Raw genomic sequence first — 17,185 nt, 5'->3', positions numbered from 1 at the left:
ACAATTACGACACGACACTTAACTCATTTATTCCCCACAACATATAAATACGTTCTATTTTAAATGTTTTACGTTTCCCAAAGGCGTATTTGTATGTTGTTTAAAAAAAACAAACACGTTTTTTATGCTAGAGCATACAGAAGGCTTTGATGCAGCCTTTCAACTGCAAAGAACGGTTGAATAAATGGTAGTTATTACAAAAACGGCCAGCAGGTGGCAGCAGAGCAAAAGAGATCAACCAGGGCCATGTTAAAAAAGCTCATTTACTCATAGTTCTAAATAGATTTGTGAATAATGATGAAACTTAGCTATACTCTCACGCTAATTGCTGCAAAACTGAAACAGATAGAAATATACTTATTTTTTTCCTGATGAAAGAAGAGACTTCTTTTGGTAGGTTCCACGTTTTTATAGCAATAGCACACATAATTCTGTGGGCCTTGCAAATCAGTTAAAATCCAGTAAACCAGCTGGGAGCGACGGGGCTTGCTTCAGAGTGAATGAGCTAAGATGCGCCCGTTTTTAGGCCGAGCACGGTCTACTTTCTGTTACCAAATTGCCAGATGGCAGCAGTGTCTGCCGCAACGCCCAGAACACTGCCCAAATACACTCCACTCGACTTGCCTGGCATGAAAATTGGGAAGGGAACGTTTTTTTTTTATGCTGGGTGCACATGTGCCTGTCTATGAAAATAGGGCCCTGAGTGTCATTTATTTAAAACTAACATTTGCCAGTTGTCTCTTTCCTTGCCTATTACCTCCCTGCTTTCCCTTGTTCAGCTCATCTGTCTCTGCTGAATCTGAGTTTTTTTTTTTTAACCAGGTTTGCCAGTTGTCTGTGTCCTTGCCTAAAACATTAGAATTGGAAGCAGAACAGAAACCAAAGTCTATTAGCTCTCGAATTACATCAAATCAACTGAATTGACATTCTTTACAGGTCACCTGTGTCTCGGGGTTCTCAGAGCCCATGCTGGTGGCTCCCAGTTTGACCACCTCGGTGAGCTGGGTGATGGTCTTAGCTGAGGACTGGGCGGCCTGGGCCAACTTCTCCTGGCTGGATGCGGCTCCAGCCACCAGCAGCTTGGTGTCCTCCACCAGCGCCTTGGCTGTCTTCAAAATGCTTTCCCTGGGAGAAGAGGTGCGATGTATCACTGTCAACACCCTCATTACATTACATCCAGCTCTGCTTTTTCCTGAGTGAGTCACTCACAAAACAGAGAACTGGCATTTGCGGAGAAAACAACAGCAGATAGCATCTCTTTGTTTGAGTCCATTTTAAAAAATGTACTGCATGTCCTTATTTGCACGATTAATACGTAGTAAGGTTACAGACACCTGTGGTCAGCAAAGGACTCCTCATTTTCAGGGTTCAGTGTTCCCGCCGAAGCGAACATGATGGTCGTGTCCAGGTCGGCGATGATGCCAGAAACAGCACTTGCTGCTGTGATGCATGCCTGGGTGCCTTTGTTGCCCGCCTGCAGCGCTGACAGTACCAATGACACCTGCAACACGGAACGCATTGCATAACTGCATAACAATCATACAACTCTTCATTACACACTCATTATTACACTTCAACAGTTTAGTCCAGTCTGACGGCCATCCAGCTATATATATATATATATATATATATATATATATATATACATATATATATATACACCGTATATATACACACACACCGTATATATATATTTATATATATACATATACACCGTATATATATACACCGTATATATATACACACACACCGTATATATACACACACACACACACATATATATATATATATATATATATATATATATATATATATATATATATATATATATATATTAGATTTTTTAACTGATTAGTCGCACAATATTTATTTATTTTTCCTTTTGGGCATATTATTACATCAGATTTCACCAATCACCTCATTTACGGGTTTACGGGTTAAAGCCGTGGCGTATTTATTAAGATTCCGTAATGAATCCAGTTTATTCCCAGCTTTCTGCTACTAACGTTCTACAAAGCTTAACAGTAATGAGGGACTACTATTAATAACCCTTATAAAATTAATTTTTTCATGATTTTTAATTAAATACCTTTCCAACAATCAAAAGTCACAAAGACAGAAAAGTCACAAAGACACCATTTTTCAATGTCACTCACACTTGAATTGCACAAAGTCCTGTTTTTAGCTTCACTTAATATGATTTTATATGATGATTAATTGGGCTTTTAATGTTGTGAACAATTAAGCAAGTGCTTAAGAGAAGTGCTCCAGCTTGATAGATGGCAGAAGACGGGAGGAAGATATGGACACAAGGTTAAGCATGCTTTAAATCCACTACAATCCAAACAAGTTGATGAGCCAGACTGAGCAAGTAGCGTAGCTCTCTCCGCCAGCATCTCTCATAAGCAACCGAGAGCCCCGTGAGGAACCTTTGAACGAGGCACAAAATTCCCATCAGCAAGTGTGAAACCTCAAATTAATCAAGTAGGGTAAGTGCGTTCAATGAAATCACAGTCTTCTCGTGGAATACAATCACTAATGTGTGACTAGCATAGCTCGCCATTGCCAGGGTCAAAGCAGGGACACATTAAAATTGATATTCAGTACGTAGCTTCACTTTCATGACCTGCATTACCGGTGCGGTAAAATCCTTTATTATCACCCAAAATAACATATCACATTTATATTCTACTAACCTTTTACAAGTTCAAGTCTAAATTTATTACTTCTTTGCCAGGTGATATAAGGAGCAGCCAGTTTTACATGAAGCATCGTCAATTACAGCAATAACAAAAGTATACCATATGCATTAACTACCAGAATGAGTTTCATTAAAGTCAGAGAAGCGTAACATCAGCTGAGGGGGGAAGCTTTTACTTTTCTCGGCTGATTCAGAACACCACAGAAAAAAAGAAAAAATGGGGATCCAAATAAAGAAGATGTTCAGCTTTGATTTCCTCTGTCGGAGAGGTAGTCAATGAACCAGTGGTGTAAAATTGCACAACATCACACTTAGACTATATTAGCTACATGAGTGGTCCAAACTGTTTAAACCTCCTTTATACATAATGCTATCAACTCAAACAGTAAAACAGTAGAGCTAGACTAATATGATTTTTTTCCAGAGCCAATGTCGATTACTAGTAGTCAAGGAGGCCGATAACCGATATTTGGAGCCGATATTTATGTTTACTTAAAAGGGAAAATATTGGCATAAAAAAACAAAAAACAAAAACTTCAACTCTTAACTTTGTTGATTTAAAAAAAAAACAAGCAGACAAGATTAGCAAAATATTGGATTTAAAATTTTTATTCTTAACTTTCTAACAAAACATTCTAAAGTTAGAAAATGGCTCCCTATTGTGTCCTACAGTAAATAAAGTTTTCCAAATGTCAAAATATCTGAAATATTAAATTTTTTACTTATCTTAGTTTTAATTTCAAACAAAAACAGAAGGTACAGAGAGTTCCCAGGGTCAGCAGCATCTCTTAGAAAGCTACTTGAAAATGTAAATAAATACTGTAGTTTCCTGACGCTTTTATATTGATCGATTATCGTCTGTGTGATTCTTAAAAAATCCCTATATATTCGAAAAAATGGACGCCGATATTTGATCTATCCTTATAAAACTGTACCACTGTGAGTAAAATACTAAAACCAGCGTGCTACCTTCTCTGTGACTGCACGTGCACACTCGATGAGCTCCCTTTTGGAGAAGCTGTCTGTGGGGCTGAGCTGCAAGGCTCCAGCTTTCTGGACCAGGTAGATACAGCCGTGACCCAGCTCTTGCACTCGTGTTTTGATCTGGAAACCAACCTGAAAGCACAACCAGTCATTGGTTCCCATGCAATCATGCGCTGAACATGTCGTTGACCCAGCAGCAGTTGGAAAAGGAAGCAAAACACTCTTTACAGAAAGCTGGCAGTACCATTTAATTTCTCGGCTGATATACATGGGTGGGTGGGTGCGCTTTCATAAGCGTCACTATAGGCTTTCAAACTTGTCAAGGCAATGTGTCGCTATGGTAACCAGCAGGGTTTGCAGCAGCCTGCTATGTACAAGTTACTGATAAGAGCTGCGAGCTTATTAGCGTGATGTTTCCTCATATAGCTTTCGCGCAGACAGCGGAGGAATCCTTAAGAAATGGCTGTGTGGGTGCTCACAGTGACAGATGCGGGAGGGGTAGCTTTGACTTTGATCTCAAAGATGGAGAGTCATATCGCAGAGTAAACGTCTGCCTTAACTCTTTGACCGCCAAGAACGTTTAATGACGTATGCTAAAATCCTAATGAACGCCGGCAATAACGTCAATTGACGTCAACTACGGGTTTTTTTTTCTGAATGAGCAGTGCAACGTCTTGTGCAGCACTGCCTTGTCATTGGGGTTGTAAAATCCCAAAACAGACACTAACTATGGCCAGCAGATGGCAGAATTGTATCTCTTCACAATGGGCTCCAGGTGTATGGAATTACAATGAAACATGACAAATCTGATAAAATAGAACGTTTTCAAGGATGACGTGAATGATCAAAGCCTTTGTCACATTAAATCTAATTCACAGAGCGGCACTAAACAGAAAATATTAGTGTCAAAATCACTGTTGTATCTTTTCACAAAAAGCTTGTTTACTCCTTATTTTTAAAATTTTCGCTCAATGTCACTCAAATTACCTACCGGTATTTTCAAATGATGATTACTAAAGAACGGAATAAGGTAGAAACATGCCTTTTTTTTCTAATGAAAGAATGGAACGCGATTTTCCATTTGGAACCCACCATGTATATATGGTCAAAACACGCAATATTCTGTTTGCCTTGAAAGATGAGTTAAAATACTCTAAATCGGGGTTGTGTTGTGGATAATGTTTGGCAGTCAAAGAGTTAATCAGCGTGTGAGAAAACACATGTGAAAGCATTTAGGGTCCAAACGGCTGCAATTCAAATGTGATATTTTAAGAGGAAACTCGTATCTATCTTTGGTGAGGCAGCATATGCCCTCTGACCTCTTCGTGCTCTGCCGTGGCTGCAGCGAGGCGTCCTTGGTGTGCAAGCTGCCCATAGTCCACAGTGGCCTGAGAGGCAAGGCCGCCGAGCTCTTCGGGGCAGGTCACTGATTTGGTCATCTAGTCAGAGCGAGAGGGAGGGAGCCTCGTTAGCTAATGAAGCAACGGAATCATCAGAACGGAAAGGGGGAACTCACCATCTCCTGTGCTGTGATGGCAATGGCCTTGGAGAACTTCACCATCGTTGTCTGGTAGTCCACAAAGGATCCCTCGGGTTCGGGAGGTGTTCCTTCGTCCAGCTTTGAAGAGACAAATAACGTGGTTTATTTCTTTATTCTTATAGGGTTTCACCAAGGTTAGTGTGCATTCTCATATCAGTATAATGTTGGTATTACACTGAAAGAAAACAAAAGCAAAACTATTATGAAGGACTGTGGGTGTTCCCATCCTAAATATTATTTATAGGAAAGGTTCAGGGGCCACTACAAAGCTGTTTCAGAGATGGGATATGACAAACAAAAACAATAATGATTTTGCCAAAGTTTTTGATTTGTTCACTGAAATAAACGTCTGTATTCTGGAAGCAAGCTAAAACAGCTCCCTTCTTTAGGTGGAAGTAAACAATACGTTAAGATCCAAAGCAAGATCTGTGCCTAAAATATTGACTATTATTGTTCAATTTTGTTTACCACAAACTACCAATGTAGCAGCCATTGCTAATGTTAGCATGTTTACAATCGGAACGCTAGCTTAGTAATGCTGTTTTAGTATTAGCATAGTAATAGCATAAGCCTTGCTATTTTTCATCACTACACAATAAATTCTGTAGAGCAAATTTGTCTTTATTTTAGTGCTGTCAAAGGTAAAGCGTTAACTGATTAATTAATCACAAAAAATTATCGCATTAATCATGAATTAACGCAGATTAATCACACTATTAATTTTGGCCATAGATTATCCTTTAGCGTGACAGCGGATGGCTACGTTTAAGGTAGCACAGGTTATGTTTGACCAATAAACAATTACATGCATTAAAGTAAAGCATTTAATAAATGTTTGTGTATCACATTTAGAATATTTGTTCATGTCAAAATATTGGGGTCATTTTTTGCCCATTTTAAATTATGCAAGTAATTAACTGATTAGAAAAAGGGGAGGGTCAAATCTGTAAAATTACCGAATGAACAATACTGAGCTCTTTAAAAAAAAAAAAAGGAAAAAAAAAGGGGAGGGTGAGCGTGTGCAGTGGGTCAAAAAAATGTCAAAGAATTAATACATAGCCTGGTGCTCTTCAAATTTGGAGGGAAAACAATGTTGATAAAAAAGCCTTTTTTGTTAAGCGATTAATCGTGATTAATCAAAATTCTAAGATGTGATTAATCCGATAATTTATTTTTTTTAATCATTTGACATCTCTAGATTTGGATAAAATAGACTCAGTTTTAGAGTAGCATCGACACTTGGAAGAGAGTAAAATGAAGAATTGGAAGAAAAAAAGTCACTCAAGGGTTGAGGAACGAAATCACGACCTTCAGCTTGGGACCACCTGAGCTCTACAGTTTGCTTAAATCCAAGACATGAGCGATAAACTAACACACAGCTGGAGATCGGCTGTCTCTCAAGATAAAGGTCGCGAGTTTGTTCCGCAACCCTTGAGTGACTTTTATTGATTCCCCCCCCCAATTCTTTATTTTACTCTCTTCCAAGTGTAAGTATTACTCTAAAACTGAGTCTATTTGGTCCCACTCTAAATAGAGTCAAATTTACTCACAATCACAAAAGTAAACATATAGTAAAATTAATACCTCTCTCGCCATGCTAGTTAAAACAGACATCGCATATTTATGTGCATTAAATTGTGCAGTTTTTGCTAATAAGGTGCGCTGCAAGTGTGTGTATCGTCAATTATTAACCTCAAAGTCAATACAGTGACATGTTTCCCAGCAGGCGCGAGGAACTGCTAATATCATTATTTGCCTGAGGATTTTAAATGGTTCAGAGGAATAATGAGAGTCGCACACAAGGACACATTTCAAGCTGTGAAATGACTCGGACAAATTAGGTTGGGAATAAGCGCGGCGGCAAAATCCACTTCTCACCCTGCCCATGGCCTCGGCGATGGACTCCACCATGCCCCCGACCATGCCCCCCTCACTGGCCGCCTCATTCAAAGTCACCATGATGTCCTCCACAGCCTCTTTCATCAGCTGGGCCGCTTCGGAGATTGCATCGTGGGTGTGGGACGCCTGGGGATGTTGAAGATTAAAACCAAACATGACTGTGCTGTAGCTCTAATTGAGCTAGAGGACTCTTTAGGCGCTTCAATCAATCAATTGTTGCGGGATCAAGTGAACTGCGCGAGCCTCTACTGCACACTCGCAGTGTGTGCCGTTCTGCGGCGATTAAAAATACGGATTGCAGTTGCACCACGTGGCCAGGTCGCACATTATAGCCCATCAAATGCACAGAAGCTTTCACACAGACAAAAAATCAATTTATGGGTTTAAGCAAGAGAGACACAAAAATTACCTTTTTTTTTCTTTCCCCTCTGTACCCATGTCTTTGTCTTTTATTATAGGCCTACTGGCCAACACATTTTTTTTTTCAGTAATTCTGGTCTGCTGAGTCCGAAAATGACATCAGTTTCTTTGAAATGGCTCTAGTTTTAGAGTGATTGATATTTTTGACAATTAATCGATTGATAATTCATTTGGGAATGTCAAAAAGGCTTGTTGTTGTTTATTCTCGAATAAAAGTGAAAATAGATAGTTGTTTACTTTTAATTATTTTTCTGATATTTTAGCTAAATCTTTCCCCACAGATTTTGGTCGATGAAACGAAGTGACGTCAGTAGCGAGCCTGGTTTGTTAAAAAGTGATCAGTAGGAATGACAACTGTGTCAGGCTGTCAGTATCAATGTGTGCAGAGTCATTTTTTGTCTATTTAACTGCCTCTGAAAGTAAACCGTCTTGTTTGCTTAGCGGCTAGCTAGCAACTAGCCGCTAAACACTGGAGATGCTAGCACTAAATGCTGGCAACAGGCGCTGAGTGATGCAATGCTAATACAATGTCAGCGTAATTAAGCAGTTTTTAGCGTCTTTAATTAGTAATTGAACTTGAACGATGTGTTGTTGATGCTGTGGCAAAATATTGCAAGACAGCGCAACCAGAGTGACTAAAAAAACAAGTCAGTGTAGTAGTAGTGTAGTTCCTTGCCATATTGCTTCCATTGTAACCGTACGGCGTCGAAAAGATGTCATGGAAAAGCAAGCACACAAAATGGAACCAGGCTGTTTCAGGATAAAACCGGTACATTGGAAAAGGGGCAATGGAGACTGCTTTAATAACTATATAAGAGTATACATAGTTTCCCTAATGGACTCAAACGTTGTACCGATGTATTAGGCAAGCAGAACATTTTTAAACATGACATCAAACGCAAAAGCTTTCAAACAAATGTAGTCCACAGTACTAACCGTAAAATTGATACACAAGAGTGCAACCTCTTGTTTTTACTTCTACTTTGATTCTGTTTCTCCCACTAGAGACAGACCAGTCCAATTACTGTAAGTGTATACTATACCTTGACAGGTCGCAATAAAACTCCGTAAGAACGAGGCAACTGACTTATAGCTGCACATGAGACAGAAAGGACTTTCATGGATTAAGAGCATCTTCTTTGTCCTCGTCCCCACAGCAGCCTGCTCAAATTCAGTTGATGAAGCACAACAAACACATCAGGGTTTCCCTTGCATATAAAATTCAGAGGCGGCCATCTCTGCCTAATTTTGGACCACGTCCCGTTCTCAAAGCAGCAGTGTGAGTGGATTGATTCAAATAACGACGACATCGATACAGACATTGCGATTTGTGCTGATCGATATCAGCGTTGTGCTTTTCATAGCTGAGTTTTTGTTTCTCCCTTATACATTTATCCCATGGAGATGTGTTATTTAACAAAATACATTTAATGGAATTTCAACAAACGTACTAATATAACGCAGCTCCAATTTGTTTGTATATAAATAATCTTTTGTGTTAACCGTGAAAGGGCCTACTGTACACTTGCAATTTTTGCTCTACGGTGAACAAAAGTGAACAAAAATGTTTGCTATGATAATAAAGTATTTCCTATTTACTTAACAATGTTGCACTTCAACTTTGCCCGAGTCTCTTTTGGTCTTTGACTAAACGAGGGGTCTCAAAACTCAATTTTGCTATTTTTTTAATTTCAAGAGATAGATTCAAGCCGCTGTACTCAACAAAAAAACATCATCTCCTGTTTTTCTTAAAATTGGCTGTTCTTGTCGCCAACCATCGTGGCAGGTTTCGAAAAAGAAAAAATATTTTCCTTCCACTTGGTGTCACTTCAGATTCCTCTTTCATCGAAAGCTGTCATGAGCCCGAGCTATGGTAGCCCAGATGTGACTAAAAAACACACATACACAAAATGCCCATGGCAACGACACAGCAAATATGAAACTTTAATGTTAAGTAGGGGGGGCCGCAAAATTCATCTTGTGGGCTGCAAATAGCCCACGGGCCACGAGTTTGAGACCCCTGGACTAAACCAAAGGAGACTCTGAATGGTACCACCTGTACCTCAATTTGAGCCATGAAAAATCCTTCACATATATTCAGTCGATATGAACGCCATGGACTGCTTATCACCTTTGGGTTGCCGCCACCTTCCTTGGCAGCGTAAAGCATCTGCAGGGCCGACTCTGACAGGGTCTTGGTCTGGTCCAGAATGGTCATTTGCTGCTGGTGGTCGTGCAGCTTGGAGGCCAGGCCGACTGCTGCCACAATAAGTGGCTCAAAGTAGCTAGCCAGCTGAGTCACCTAGAGTGAAATAAGGTTAGGAGAGCCACGGGAAAGGATTGTTGAACACGATAGAGTTGTCTTTATCTAAATCCATAAGGGATAAAAGGATATATTATCAGAGCTGCAACCTTGTGTCCCAGCTGGGCAGCTTCACCCCGGGCGGTTGTGGAGACGGGATCAATCAGATGCCCAATCTCCTGCACGGATGAAGTCAGCTGTTCCTGTAGTGCCTAGTGGGTTACAAAGGCAGAGCGAATTATGGTATAAATCACAAGCCAAAGACTACAGATCCCATTAAGCTCTTTCTCTCAGACAAGACAGAGCTGACGGGCTTGCTTACTTCCATGGAGATATCATCTCTGCAGGGCAGGGTCTGTCCGACTGCAGCCAGGGAGGCTTGTTCAATGTCCCGGATACATTTATTGATGCTATCTATAGAGTAATCACACTCCTTCTGTCCTGGTGCCTTGTCCCTGGGGGGGAAGGGACAAAATTTGAAAAAGAAAAAAAATGTAGGCATGCTTGTTCCACTTGGGTGCAAAAAAACACACCTTTTTAAAAGAAGCCTACATGTTGAACACATAAATCACGGTAACATTTATAAAATATATATGTATATATATCCATCCATCCATTTTCTTAACCGCTTGTCCTCACTGGAGTCTATCCCAGCTGGCTTCGAGCAGTAGGCGGGGTACACCCTGAACTGGTTGCCAGCCAATCTCAGGGCACACAGAGACGAACAACCATCCACACTCACAATCACACGTTTTGGACAAACTGGAATGTTCAATTAACCATGCCACGCATGTGGAATGTGGGAGGAAACCGGAGTACCCGGAGAAAACCCACGCAAGCACGGGGAGAACATGCAAACTCCACCCAGTAAGGCCGAAACCCGGACTTGATCTCACACATGCTCTGCACTGGGAGGCGGACGTGTATATGTATATATATATATTTATTTCTTTTAATTAAAATAAAGGGAAAGCCGCACGGCTTTATTAGAACTTGTTTGTTTAAACCATGAGGCAAGTGATGTGTGAAGACCACAAACTGAAGGGAGTCTCATCGGTAAGGTTGCCTAGCAACAGAGGAGCCCAGCCGTCTGCTTTAACAAGCTAACCGGTGAGTGGCTGCGCCATCACAGTCAATCAACACAGTTAACTTAAAACGACAGTGTGTAGGATTTAGTGGTGAACTAATAGAACGCGCACTACGGTGCCTCGGAGAGACCACACTTCGCAAGACTACTACCAATTACTACAAATGTTTATTTGGAGTGAGTGATAAGTGAGCAGGAGCTAGCAGGAATGGCGATTAAGGGTGGCTAGCGAGAACTCGCTGAAGTGGCTAACACGAGCGGCTAGCAAGAACTAGATGGAGCGGCTAACGAGCTAGCAAAAGCTAGCGAGAGCAAAGCGGCGGGAGCCCAAAGCATGGTGGACCCTTTGGGTCAGACAATCGGTGCAAGCAGCACCAGAGGTTAACGACGTTCATGAAATTCTTCACCTTTAGGTATCCGCAGCAGAAAGATGGCGGCCAAACATGCCAGCCTCCTGTAAGGTGTGGCACGACCTATGTAATATAATTAGCGATTACTAGATCTACGATTATATGTATTAAAAAAAAAAAGTACATTCATGTCACAGAATTTTTTTGGTGTGCATATTATTGAAATTAATAATGTGTTTTTTAAACAAATGAATTGTTAGTTAACCACTAGATGGCACTAAATAATACACACTGCCCCTTTAAATTTAAGGATGGGCAAGTACTTATACGTTATTTCAAGGTATCGGTACTCCCAATGGCTTCTTGTGTCCGTTCTCGGATCAGGGACTAGAAATTAGAAGACTGAAAAATTGCCATTAAATTCATGCAATTTTGAGGACAAATGGGATTTAGACGTCTTTCTTTAAAATGGCCTGTCATTGTTTTTTTGGGGGAAAACTTTATGTAGTCACACTGGTATCGGTCTGAAAACAAGTGGTATCGAATATCTAATAATAAGAACCCACACTGTTTCAAAATGTCTGTAAATAATCTGTAAGCATTGACTCCAGTTGTGAAGATACTGTGCACGGGGCACAAGGAGAAGAATCAAACTAAGATGGACACTCATTTGATAAAATACGTTACTGTTCTTAAAACCCTCGTGCACAAAAGCTGTGAGGTGCAAATAATGACAAATTAGGAACGTTCAACAACACTTAAAAGAATACAAGGAAAGGAACAAATATCACCGAGGGAAATGAGTTGATCATGTTTTCCCTTTTGTTAACTTTTAATTGTTTGTTTTGCTTTTTCTACAAGTATCGTATCGTTTATTTTGATGCGTTTATGTTCTTGTTTGATTTCCTCACATCTCTAGTTTGTCTTAGCGTATTGAATACAACACAAAACAGTTTTGAACCAACCTGATGGAAGTGATGAGGCTCTTGATGGAGTCAGAAACTGTTCTGGAGTGACCAGCCAGTATAGACCAAGTCGGGGGATCTTTGGGGTTGAGCACCAACGACCGCGCCGTTTCCAAGAGGTAAGTGGAGCTATCAAGCATGGAGCGGGCTGAACGAACAATCGGCTCCTGGGCAACTGAACCCTGCGGAAAAACCAACATTGGGGGCAGGTGCAATAACGGCTCCGGTTAAAGGCTAACAGTGAGGATCCAGCTAGCTATGACATAGTGTTAATATTCCTGATAGTACGGCGGAAAGATCAACTAAGCAATCGAACACAGGGATGAGATTAGAAAGACAGCTTTACAGAGACACAAGCAGAAACACCTTCAGTCTTTATGATCCGAGGCGAAGCCTCCCTCGACAATTAGATTAACAAGATGAAGATTAGAGCAGCAGTAAGGGCGTGAGTGCCGTTAAACACTGCCCTGCAACAGATTACAGCCATAAAGCTTTTAGAGGACTTTTCCGCTCTGATTGAAAACATAAAAATGTATTCTTTGTGATTCATTTCTTAGCATTACAAAAAAAAAAGAAGAAAAAAAAAGAAAAAGGAAATCAACTCCAATTCTCAGCACATTTACAGCACAGGTGTTTCCGTTTGTTTTTTAAGGTTATTTTAAGCAACTAGCTGTGACATCCTCGGTACGTTTCTGAAAATAGAAGCATTTCTCGAACACAGAGATCCATTTTAGGCAAAAAAAAGTGTGTGCTGCGGGGCAAAAGAAATGAAATACATTCAGCTTTCTAAGCAGTTACCTCGTTGCTGATTTGAGCCGGGATGCTGGCAAAATCAGGGTTGTTGGCAAAGGTAGACAAGTTTTCTACAGCCTCGAGGAGCGGAGTGGTAGCAACTCGACATTTGTTTCTGTTGTCTTCAGAAAAATCTTTGTCTAAAGCCTAAAAACAAGACATTCCTAATGAACCCGTGGCCATTTTTCACAGCTAATGTGCGGATTGACTTTTTACACAGAAAAGTCCACACGGGACGAAATAGATTCGGTAACAAATTCACACTCAACGTTTTGATCAGTCGGCGAGTTGACCTTGATGGTCTTGACAAGGTTGGCGGTGGTGTTGGCCACCTCTTTGGCGGACTGCACAAACTGCCTCCGAGCGACAGGGTTGGAGGTCTTTGAGGAAGCGAGGCGGCACGCGTTGCACAAAGCTGATGTGTGCTTCGCTACTATCGTTGCCGCAGACAACACCTGTCAAGTCAAAAGTACACCGGGATGTAATACAATTGTCATGATTCAGCGTCTACATCCAGGACAGTTGATTACGCAATGTTTGATAGGCCAGATTACAAACAGAGAAGGTTCTTCGTGGCAATGCGGACGATTATTTGCCCAACGGGTTTAAAGTGTGGAGGTTCCTACCTGTGAGGGAGTACTAGTCGGGTCCACTAAGCTATGACAAGCCATCTGAATGGCTTGGTGGGCTCGTGCAAACTGGATGGGGTCTACCAACCCCTCGTAGCCTGACTGACTATTGGGATCAGACACACCTACAAGATAAGAGGCCTGCAACAGAAATACGTGCAAGTTAATTCAATCAAACTAGATTGGCCTGCTCGAAGACATGGAGTAGTTTAATTTGGCTTATTGGTAGAGCTCGACATAATGATATATGATGCCATATGATGACATACCATTTCCATAGTTGGCCATTTCCCAATTATGACTTAACATAATTGAACTGAACTATACAGCCATTCTCTGCATATTACCAGTTCAGTATTCGCAAATTTGTTATTTACGGAAACATTTCGTCTTTTTTTAGCGCTTAGGTCCAAAGCAAGAAAAGGTGCCATCTGGTGAAATCCAGGTCTTTTTGTTAGTTTTTAAGTGTTTAAATGTTTGAGATGCCTTGTTTTGTTGGTGGTATTTGAATGCACCTCCTGCACAAATAATAATGAACTATTATACTGCCAAACGTTATCCAAAAAACAAATTCCTACAGTGCCAGCCGATTTGGAACATTTTCACTCATCTTTCAAGGCAAACAGAATATCGTGTGCTATGACTACACAAACATACCATATAAAAGATTGCATTCCATTCTCTAATTAGAAAAAAAAAGTATGTTTCTAACTTATTCCGTTCTCTATTAATCACCATTTGAAAAAAGGTAATCTGAGTGACGTCAAGCAAAAATGGAAAAAATTAAGAAAAAAAAAGAAGCTTTTTATGAAAAGATCCATTTTCTGCACAACAGTGTCTTTAACACAAATATTTTTTGTTTAGTGACGCTCTGTGAATTAGATTTAATGTGACACTTGGATCATTCACGTCATCCTTCTAAAACGTTCTATTTTCTAAGATCCGCCATGTTTTCATGTAATTTGATACCGGAGAGCTCATTGAAAAGAGATACAATGCTGCCATCTGCTGGCCATAGTTAGTGGGTGTTTTTGTATTTTCCCACCACATTCACAGACCAGACATTGCACTGCCTATTGAGAAAAAAAAAAGCGTAATTGACGTCAACTGACGTTATTGGTGGTATTCCGTCGGCGTGTCCTTAACGTCAATTGACGTTTTTGGCGGTAAAAGAGTAAAAAAAAAAAAAAGTGAATACCGTTGTTTATGTAATATGGGTTTATGATTGCGCACACGCTGGTTTATGATCCTCTCCATTTTCTCTGCATTTGTCGCCATCTTATGGGCTCTATATGCAACTACAAACCCCTTGGCCTGGAAATCGCTATGCCTCGTGAACATGACATGACTGACATATCTGTTTGACAATAAACACTATACAGAATAGAAGATTTGCTCATTTTTGGTCAAGGTAACTCAAATTTGCTCTAAGCTCAGGATGCTACTATCCGGCTGAAATGAGTGAAATGTTGCCCTTATTCATTATAATCTTTTTCTCATTAAGTGCACTAGAAAGCTGTTCATGACCAATTAGGAATGGCTTTCTCCTACATTTGTAATATGTAGGATTTTATATGAAGTTCTTCCAACTTGGTTATTTTTTTAAGATGAGAACAATTTCGCTGTCTCACCTGTCCTGCAGCCTCCGTCAGCCCACAGAGGGCCTTGGACGCCACGCCTACACACTCCCCAAAAGCCACCACGTCACATGTCTTACAATGCTGAGAGATGCCTGCCATCGACTCTCCCAGGACCTAAAACAGGTCCAAACAACGAAGGTTTGAAAATTTTGGCTTATCAGAATAGCTTTAATGTCATTCTACAGACACATCAGTCTGCTCAGTCACCTAATACTCAAACTAGTTCATACAGTAACAGAAATGTACTTTGAAGGCACGTACCTTTGAATTTTCCATGACGCTCTCGATGCAGTCAAAGTAGGACAGTTCGTTGATGGGCTCACTGGGATTATCCAGGAGCCCTCTGACAGCCTATATGCACACACATGCATATGATTAGAACTGAAACTGTGATACCATAGACACCAATGATCAGAATCTGAATTAACGCATTCACTGCCATCGACGGCAAAAGACGTCAAAAATTCATTTGAACTATTTCTTTTAGTTTAACATTTTTTTCCACTTTTGTTAACAAGAGTTTGAAACCTAGAAAAAAAATGATTGTACATTTAGAACAGATATAAAATTTGTGATTAATCGTGAGTTAACTATTGAAGTCATGCGATTAATTACAATTAAAAATTGACGCCCCTAATTTTTAACTCATTCACTGCCATTGACAGCTATAGATTATTTATTTTAATTATTTCTATTAGTTTAACATTTTTTCCACTTTTGTTAACAAGAGTTTGAAAACCTAGAATTTTTTTATTGTCAATTTTTTTTGTATATTTATTGTATATTTAGAACAGATATAAAATCGTGAGTTAACTCGTGAAGTCATGCGATTAATTACGATGACACATTTTTATAAAAAATTTGGTGCGTCAGGTGATTAAATTTTTCAATCGGAATTAATTGCATTACTTTACTTGTTAACTCACGATTAATATTTTTTTTAATATCTGTTCTAAATGTGCAATAAAAAATTCTAGGTTTTCATACTCTTGTTAACAAAAGTGGGTAAATTTGTTTTAACTAATATAAATAGTTAAAATGAATAGGTGTCAATGGCAGTGAATGAGTTAATAATCTTTTCTTTTTTTTCTTAAAAAAAAGATTATTAAAAAATAAAATATATATTTTTTCATACTCTTGTTAACAAAAGTGGGGAAAAAAAGTTAAACTAATAGAAATATAATTGAAAATTAATTTTTGACGTTTATAGGCGTCAATGGCATTAAATAAGTAAAATATGAAAAAAAAAAGCACTGTAAAATGATCTTCCTGCCATAAAGGACTTTGGTATTCAACAGTTCTCGTTCACTTGGGTAATTGAGTCTATCTTAATGCTGACTTTAATGTTCGTCTACAATGAATGATTCTGTTGATTTACCAGAATTTTGGGCTGAAAGGCTTACAAGCAATCCATTTAAACTCAAGGTTGGCATATAGCGTAATGGTATGAAAGGACGGCTACCTCCAACTCCCTCAAGGCGTTGTCACACTCCCTTTGTCCTGCAGCCTGCTGCGTACAGAGCGTGATCAGCTGGTTGATACTCTCTGTCACCGCCCTGAAACACATGAATTCACTTACGTCACTCGCACGTGCCCTATTCATCGTATTTATTCACCGCGATAGGCTAACGCATTGCGCAACAACGCACACGGGCATGAGCAGGAGTGACAGAATTGTCTCGGGTTTGTGGTTCAGCCTTGCTGAGCACACACAGCTTCCAGCCAAGGCTTCCATCTTCCTAATTAGACAGAGAGAAGTCAGTCAGGCCCAAAGCCCTTTGGGAAAAGCTGTCTGGCTTCTTTCCACAAGAAGGAAGATGACTCCCTGAAGCAACACTAAATGGACAAGGCCATATTTAAACAAAAAAAAAAGAAA

At 39.9% G+C, this 17,185-nt stretch overlaps 1 protein-coding gene across 3 annotated transcripts in view; it reads right to left on the bottom strand.

Moving 5' to 3' along the window:
• Nucleotides 1-17,185, bottom strand: part of tln2b (talin 2b) — a 116,499-nt gene that overhangs the window by 17,409 nt on the left and 81,905 nt on the right. For 2 of the 3 annotated variants that reach the window (XM_086072883.1, XM_086072884.1), the window contains exons 31-46: nucleotides 16,772-16,865; nucleotides 15,571-15,660; nucleotides 15,301-15,423; nucleotides 13,667-13,810; nucleotides 13,310-13,495; nucleotides 13,047-13,187; nucleotides 12,249-12,430; nucleotides 10,169-10,301; nucleotides 9,957-10,058; nucleotides 9,676-9,846; nucleotides 7,104-7,250; nucleotides 5,202-5,303; nucleotides 5,005-5,124; nucleotides 3,671-3,817; nucleotides 1,335-1,501; nucleotides 942-1,125 (exon numbers count right to left, since the gene is read on the bottom strand). In XM_086072883.1, the coding sequence (XP_085929009.1) occupies nucleotides 942-1,125; nucleotides 1,335-1,501; nucleotides 3,671-3,817; nucleotides 5,005-5,124; nucleotides 5,202-5,303; nucleotides 7,104-7,250; nucleotides 9,676-9,846; nucleotides 9,957-10,058; nucleotides 10,169-10,301; nucleotides 12,249-12,430; nucleotides 13,047-13,187; nucleotides 13,310-13,495; nucleotides 13,667-13,810; nucleotides 15,301-15,423; nucleotides 15,571-15,660; nucleotides 16,772-16,865 (2,233 nt within the window). The remainder of the gene's footprint in view (nucleotides 1-941; nucleotides 1,126-1,334; nucleotides 1,502-3,670; nucleotides 3,818-5,004; nucleotides 5,125-5,201; nucleotides 5,304-7,103; nucleotides 7,251-9,675; nucleotides 9,847-9,956; nucleotides 10,059-10,168; nucleotides 10,302-12,248; nucleotides 12,431-13,046; nucleotides 13,188-13,309; nucleotides 13,496-13,666; nucleotides 13,811-15,300; nucleotides 15,424-15,570; nucleotides 15,661-16,771; nucleotides 16,866-17,185) is intronic. The other variant, XM_086072885.1, reaches the window with a different exon arrangement.

This window comes from Leptonotus elevatus, chromosome 4 (genome assembly GCF_054856555.1).
Source record: "Leptonotus elevatus isolate MCC_2025b chromosome 4, RoL_Lele_1.0, whole genome shotgun sequence".
NCBI classification, from domain to species: domain Eukaryota; kingdom Metazoa; phylum Chordata; class Actinopteri; order Syngnathiformes; family Syngnathidae; genus Leptonotus; species Leptonotus elevatus.
The sequence above is the reverse complement of the archived record's forward strand: the minus strand, read 5'-3'. Positions and strand labels throughout refer to the sequence as shown.